This window comes from Hippocampus guttulatus, chromosome 3 (genome assembly GCF_054856545.1).
Source record: "Hippocampus guttulatus isolate MCC_2025c chromosome 3, RoL_Hgut_1.0, whole genome shotgun sequence".
Taxonomy (NCBI): domain Eukaryota; kingdom Metazoa; phylum Chordata; class Actinopteri; order Syngnathiformes; family Syngnathidae; genus Hippocampus; species Hippocampus guttulatus.
The window spans coordinates 21420144-21427941 of record NC_141263.1 but is presented as its reverse complement, the minus strand read 5'-3'; the positions used below and the strand labels follow the sequence as shown (position 1 = coordinate 21427941).

General features: G+C 42.6%; 1 protein-coding gene across 1 annotated transcript; it reads right to left on the bottom strand.

Annotated features, from left to right (window-relative positions):
• Positions 1-4350: 4350 nt before the first annotated feature.
• On the bottom strand, positions 4351-7156 carry LOC147207845 (ribonuclease P protein subunit p25-like protein). The gene has a single exon (XM_086108168.1). The coding sequence runs from the start codon at positions 6498-6500 to the stop codon at positions 5676-5678; it is 825 nt and encodes a 274-aa protein (XP_085964294.1). The 5' UTR covers positions 6501-7156; the 3' UTR covers positions 4351-5675.
• Positions 7157-7798: the final 642 nt, after the last annotated feature.

Sequence of the window (7798 nt, the reverse complement as noted above, 5' to 3'; positions counted from 1 at the left end):
GGGTTCACTGCATACAAATAGTGTCTCTACCATCACTTTGAGGGAATGGGAACCTTAAACAGACATCCATAGAACCTGAAATTTGTGGAAATAGTCATTCCTTCAAAAATATCAATACAAAATGAGTGCAATAAAATATTACTACATACGCCTACTCGTTGTTTACTCCCCATATACATTATCTTCTACACTTCTTAAAATAATTTCTGAAATAGAATGTAAAATGTAACGTAATTCTTCCATTTACAGGCCACCTCCATCGAAACAATCATGGCCTTTTCACAGTTGATTTAGCACCCTCTCTTGGTAAAAAGTTGACACTGCAATCAGCGAGATTTCGCAAGGTGTCGCCTCAGTGTTGTTATGTTGGTCATAGTTTTTTTTACACTTGTTAAAGTTTTTACTTCTTGATCCATACCACTCATTTTAACATTAGGATTTAGGATCTAGCATACCCATTAGGATGTCAGAGTTCGTGACTGCGAATTGAACCGTCGTGCCCCTGTGTCAAACGCAGCAAACCACCGGTTTGCTCAGCAGCAAGGTACCCCAGCATTGCTCGTTGGAAAGTATTGCATGGTGTTTGTAGACTATTGTTGTTACAATTATTCGATGGAAAAGGTTTGACAGTGACTGCCCTAAAATCGATTAATTCATCATTCAGAATGTAGTTGAATAGAGTGTTGATTACAGTATTTGCATCGAAATGGAGTGCACTATTCGTCCGAATGCAGCAAAAGTGCTGTTGATTCAGTCTCAACTAATTTCCCGTCGAAAGAAGTCCAACGTGACGCCGTGTTGCGTGAAGTTGAGCTGCACCCATTTTTCTGCTTTGATAAAACACTGACGTGGAAACAGAGGTTCGGAACAGTCAAATAGATTTCCCCATTCCACTGACAAGCTGATTGTTAATTTTCCCCAGAGTCAATAAAGGAACTGTTCATGAATGCCCACACATAATGAGTTGAGAAAAAATGAGCACTAAATGAAATTAGTGGAATTTAAAAATAGGAATTTAATTTCTAATTGGCAGAAAATACCAAGAAATGTGTCTGTTTGGATGTAGTTAACCTTGGCATAGCTCATGTATTTTAAAGGTGTCTATCTTCTCTACCAGCTTCTGTTTACTGTCATTTAAAAATAATTTATTCAAAAAAAGTTACTTAAACCTACATACACATTCTGGCTTGTATGGGCCGCCTTTTTAGGTCTTTTTTTACTCTCACAGGAGTGCGAACATTTGAGAATGGGACCAATGTTCACAAATTCCTGCCCACTTTGAAAACCACACAGTTGGTACATGGTCAGCGTCAATTTCATTCCATGGACCAAAGCTACCGACAGCACTTTCTCAAGAATAACAGACATTAAGCACACTTTGAAAATCACCTTTCAAAAGAATAGATTTCTTGGTACCCATGCATTTTATGCTCCTCCGATTTGCTGGCCTCCAGACTCAAAAATGGAAGTACTCACTTAACTGTTTTTTATAAATTTCGATTTCTTGTGTTTAGACACTTTTTGTTTGTTTGTTTTGAGCAAAAGTAAGTTAGTTGTTTAACCTTGCTAACAGTTTCGCTCTCTGTCATGACAGGCTCTTGTGTGATCACATGTGATCTCACAAAATTGAAGACCAGCAGAACGTAGCGGATATGCGCACGTGTTTACCAAGTATGTCCAAAGCCAAAGCATTGTGAAATGGAAAATGCATCTTGCCATTTGGGGAATCCACTTTTATACAATTGGGTAAGACATTTTTCTTTCTCATTCTTCCTTGTTCCCCTTGATTGTTACGGAAGAGGATTAAAGTCAGAATTCTCACTTTAAAGTCAGAATTCTGAGATTAAAGTGGGAATCTTGCCAACCTTTTTTTTTTCTTCATTGGCCCTAATCCTCTTCCGTAGATTGTGGATTTTTTTTTAATGTAAAAAAATGCATGTTATGAATTCTTTTTGGCCATGTCTTTCACATCAAGACAGTTGATGTACACCACTTTTACTTTTTGCTAAACTTCTTCTGATGGCCTCAGCCGACACAATTCAATCGCCCGCTACATTAGCCGGCAAGCCGCTATATGTGCCTTGATGTTCTGCAGCTGAAAATAATTTCGCCCAACTGGGCACCGCCCCTATGTTGGTGGATCATTCGGTTTAACTCTAATTCCACAATATTAGAGTATTGTGTTGTACATGCTGGAATATACAGTGCATTCTTGCTTTCCCAAAAAACGCTATAGTTCACTTTAAAATATGCAGACCTCAGGAGTTCTTCCACCTGAAATATACCATACTGTACATATAAAATATAACTTAATTTATTTTATTTTTTTAAAATGACCACTTATCATTGAGTTATTTTATAATGGTGCGTGTGGAATTCTAAAAACAAACGACTTATAAATTGGGAAAGATGTAGATAAACACCCTCTTTTTACATACACGGCAAAATGAAAGCAGTCTAAGGTGCCAAATTTTGCTGCATGCTTTGAAAAGGGAAAGTAGTGGCATCTGGTGGGCATATAAGAAAGCCACACACACCAATATCCAACACCAGTAGCAACATGTCATCATATGTTTTGAATTGCGGGGCACCCTTGCATTAAACTGTAAAAGGTGTGACTTACTCCAGCATGTTTTATCTGGAGAAAAGTGCTTTCCCACACACGAATGCATACACCGATATCATAACAATCATAATGTTTGTCATTTTGGTAGCAAGGTGCTTTTGCAGAAAACAGTAGGCGTTAACCTTTGTTGCATGCTTTCACTTGTGGGGTGGGGGTGGGGGGGGGGATCGCACCAGCTGGTGTTAAAATAAGACAGACATGCACAGTAATATCCGTTTGAGAGGCATCCCTGCAAAAACCGTGCAAGTTTCAGATTTTTGCCGCATGATTTGAATGGGGAAAAGGTGGCAGTGATTCAAATTGTAATGTTAAAATCAAATGAGTGCGGTGGTTTATGTTGAGATAAATGTGGGCATTTTCAGTGGTTTCCAATCGTATCGGGTAGCTTTGAGGCTCATATCAGGATGAGCCGATTACACACTTGAGAAGAAAAAGAGTTCAATACATTGTGTGTGCCACATGAGGTAAGGGACTGCATCTCCCCCAAATCTATGTTGACTCTCTGTTTTCGTAGAGAAAAAAAAAATGGCTGTAATGGACTCTCGGGTTACGTGACTAACCTTGTCCACATTGCTACTGGGTTGACTCCTCGGCTATTTCTTCACAGCCACATTGGATTTGGCTCCAGGATAAATACTTTTGTCATAATATTTGATCTGTGCTCCCGGTCCACTAATTGCCCCACCCCGCCACCCGCCGGAATTCCCAGATAGCAGATGCAGGTCGATTAGGGAATATCTTTTTGACCTGCATTCCGCAGCGACTGTCCTATAGGCTCTGGGATGAAAGCTGTTACCTGCTTGATAACAGCCAACCCTGGAGTGATAACCTTCCGGCTAGTTTCGAGGACACGCCGTTTCGCTTCGCACGTAAGCGCTTGCAGTCGCAGCATTTCTTATTCAGCCTTGCGCCAATTTTTTTTTTTTTTTTAAATAGGATTTGCCGCGAGGTTAATCATTAAGTTTGGCTCTTCGACTCTTCGGGTGACCGCCAACCATTCGTTGAAATGTGATGAAGGGCTTTGAAAGACAATCCCGCGGAAAAAGGCAGCGACTTCTTTCTTTCTGTATGCAGAGCAGATTTGTCGCCGCGGTTACGCGGAGTCACTTTGATTAATTTACGTAAGGATGCTGACATCTGCGTTTGCAGATTTTCATTAAGATCAATGGCGAACGGCTTCAGACACGCTTCCACTTGTCTAGGCTATTATCCCCAAAAGGCACGGTAGATTAAGTAGAAAAATAACTCGTTGATTAGGATAAAATCTCCCTTTCAGAATCAATTGTTTTTGTTTAAGGCAGCTTTTTGAGAAATATAATTAGAATGCACCTTGTTCAGAAGATGTGCATGTAGGCCCCGAGGCGAACAGTGATGGCACCAGTATGGGGAATAGTTTGTGTTACGTACTTTTCCGGAAGAGTGCAGTGTGAGCCACTGTCAACCTTAGTTTTAATCCTTCCCTCCACTGTGTTGTGCGATGTTATGTTGTTATCTTAATGATAATCGCTGCCTGTATTTCTGCGCCACCCCGGGCTCCTCCGCCAGGCTGGGGTGGGCTGAGGAGTTGCGTCTTATCAACAGCTTTGTCATTAAATCAGCTTTCTCTACGCCACGTCCAAAAAGTTTACCGTCGTCACTCTTATCGGAAAGCATCGGCAAACCGGTTTTCTTTTCAATCACAGCTTTGCACATTCAGTCGGGCGGAGATAAAATACAGCGCAGGCTTTTCCATACGGGGCAAAAAGAGTATTTAATAGTGAGACAAATAAAAATGGACAATGGCGTGATTTGCGTTTGTTGTCAGTGGATGTCAGCTGCTTTTCAACCAACCGCGCGCGCACGCACGCACGTGCGCGCACACACACACACACACTCACACACACACACACACACTTTGTTTTGGTATACTATAACCCTTACAGAAAATGGTTAAAGGTGTCACATTTTGCTGCATGCTTTTAATAGAGAAAAGTAGTGCCACTGAGTGGACAAGTTGATAGTTTTGAAAATTAATATCCTCAGGAAATTTCAACCTAAAGGCGATTTACAACCAAAGCAGCATTGGTGAGAATGCCATTTTATGATTTTACAAAAAAAAAAGGAATTTCAGTGGCTTTCATCCTTTACACACAGACCCATTTTTCTACATGCTTTGAATGGGGACATGTAGCATCATCCGGTGGACCAACATAAGCCAGATGGCACTTCAATAGAAATTTAAACATAATATACCATTCGCTTGTGTTATTATCAATGCTGGAATTATTTTTTAAAATTTTTGTTGTGCATATCCTCTGACAAATTATTAATTTAACAGCAAAATAGCATTGGGAAGAATACAGTCTCACGTTTAATACTGAAGCTCATGCTTTGCATGTCTTGGAGTGACGCACACACACACACACACACACACACACTTTATTTTAATATGCATCAGCTGCAACACACACTTTGTAGAACACTTTTAAAGGTGTCATAATTTGCTCCATACTTTGAATGGGAAAAACAAAAACACAATTTGTGGGTAAATTGGAGTCAGCCAGTGATCCAAAATGAAACTATAAAAAAAAAAAAAATAAAGAATTTGTTAGGTTGGATTACTTTTTCAAAATAAATATGGAATCAAACATTTTTTCATGAATATGCTTTTGTAATTTGAACATTCAACACAGCCCAAAAAGAATCATCAGGAAGAGAAAACATATTCCGCTATAAATAAATAAAAAGTTCATGATTTGCATTTGTCATCAATAGTTTTCAGCTGTCCCTCCCTCGTAATGTTAGCATGAAACAAACAAACAAGAAAACCCGACGAGTCTTCGCAATTCATGGCTTGTTTTCAATCTTAAAAGTCAAGTAATGGGGTTTAAGGTTTTCAAGCGTGTACTCAATTCTCACGGCTGTATGTACAGAAGGCAGCCTCTTAAATGTCCCAGTCAGGCTGCAATTGGTAGAAAGCGCTGTTCTGTCCCAGTGACTGTACTGATTGTCTCGGTGTTGTGCTCAAGTCGAGGGCAGTGCCAAGTGAACTTGGTTGTTTGACATCCAGTCAGTGCAGTAGGGGGCTCACGGAAACCCCCTCGCCCGAGCACACACGCTTACAGTGCGGCAAACTGCGAAACAGTGAAGGTTCCGGAGGTCTCTTGATTGCGGACGGCACGGCATGTCCCTCTCTGTCCTGCCACAGTGCGCCGATAGTCTCCGGAGGTTGATAGCCCGGCTCCTGAGGGTCCAGTGGGTCTTTCGAGAGCAGGATGCTGATGGAGGGCACCGTCCTGTGCACGGTCATCTCTGACGTGCCCCCCTCTGTGTTCTCCCACACCTCCTTCACCACCTTGTACTGCAGTTTGGTCAGCTGGTGCAGCGAGCCCACTTTGCGCTTCATGATCTCAGCACATGTGATGGTCTTTGTGACGGCGCGGCCTGACCCGGTGAAGACCACCTGTCTAAGTCCACCCTCTCCGGCACCGCAGAGTCCTTTCTCGCCTTGCATCCGGGCCATGGCGAAGCCCATCAAGTTGCGGATCTTACTCCCTTCTTTAACGCGCATCTCCAGTACCCCCGAGGCTAGTCCGGGGAAGGGACACGGACTGTGCTCCTCGGATCTGCAGACTTTTTTGAAGCCGTCCTGTCCCAGTTTGAGCGCAGCGGGAGGCACAGGTTGGGGTGTCGGTTCGAACGTGGTCGTGATAACATTGTTCTCCACTTTGGGCAAACTGACATTCGTGTAAGTCTGAGCCTGGTATGGAGGAAAGGTCCCAAAGTGTTGCCCATTCTCCATTTGAATTGATGCATTCACTTGCAGTCCCTGATGAGGCTTGAACTGACCCCCGGTCAGGAAGTGGCCACTGACCACACCATCCCCTGTGAACATGGCTCCTGTCCTCAAAAAGCCTCACTTCGAGTTGAGATGTGTTTACTTTTCCATCGTGGCAAGCCACCGGACTCTTCCTCCGACTGACAGCTGTAAAGTTTTACAAACAGACTTCATCAAAGAAACATGACCCTCTTCTCCCCTAAGAGCAATATCAACGCAGTCTTTAATGCAGGCTCTCTGAAAGGGCTGGAGAATTAAGATAAATGCCCGGCTTGTGAATCAAAAGCTCTGCCGGGACCATTCAAGATGTTCTTTAAAGAGACTCTTCATTTCACAGCATTTGGAAAGCGCTTCGGGGACAGATAACGATAATGAAAATCGGCTATATTGTTCGTTTCAGTTCAGTTTTTCCGCAGAAGCGACCGGATATAAGAAGTACTTCGCCTGTAACTTAAAGGAGATTTGACCTTTGAGTCCAGTCCATTCGGGTGTCGCTCTCAACTCAGAAGTGACCTCTCGTTTCAGTCCTGCTCATAAGTTCCGCCATCTAATTTTGCACTTTTGCCCATTCCTACTCTGGCACGAGTCAAGTCACCGGAGTTGTGCGGAGTTTCCCGGAGCGTTCCTCTCCCGGAGCTCTGGCTTGTCTCCAGTGATGCTGCGGGAAGTATGTTTCTGCTCCCCACAAAGAGACATGAGGGACAGAAGCTGCCTCGGCAAGGCTCACAGGAGGAGTGTCTGTGTGGCTCAGTGAGGGTGGGGGGACAGGGGGGCATGATGGAGGGGGGTTGGGGGGGTGGGGAGGTCCTCTTAAAGGCGCAGGCTTTTTTAGCTTCCATCCAAAACACAGTCCCCTCCTGTGCTGCATCAGCTCGCTGTGTCCCTTTAACCAACGTCACTCATTTCCTCAGCAACTTTGTCAATCTCTTTAGAGGACATTCAATGTACACTACTGATTAAATCTGAGCACCAGACTATTGGCTCTGTTAACTAAAAAAAAATAAATGTGTGCGTGTGTGTGTGCGTATATATACATGTATATATACTGTATATATATATATATATATATATATATATACACACACACACATAAAATGTTTGTGTGTGTGTGTGTGTGTGTGTGTGTGTGTGTGTGTGTGTGTGCATCTCAACTCAGCATCTCTTCTTACCTCTCGGTCATACTCGGTCATATAGTCATTTCAAAGTGGTTAATTGGAACACAAAAAAATGCTCAGCTAGCTCTCAGCTTATCTGGTAGCCGTGACGTAAATCTTCTTTATAGTCATTCCTGTCATGTTACAAATTGGCCCAATATTTAAAAAACTTCATCTTCGATTATTTTTGCTTCCGTTTTC

What these genes read in the sequence shown, in the direction of transcription:
- LOC147207845 (XM_086108168.1), bottom strand. Translation starts at nt 6,500, where the DNA reads ATGTTCACAGGGGATGGTGTGGTCAGTGGCCACTTCCTGACCGGGGGT.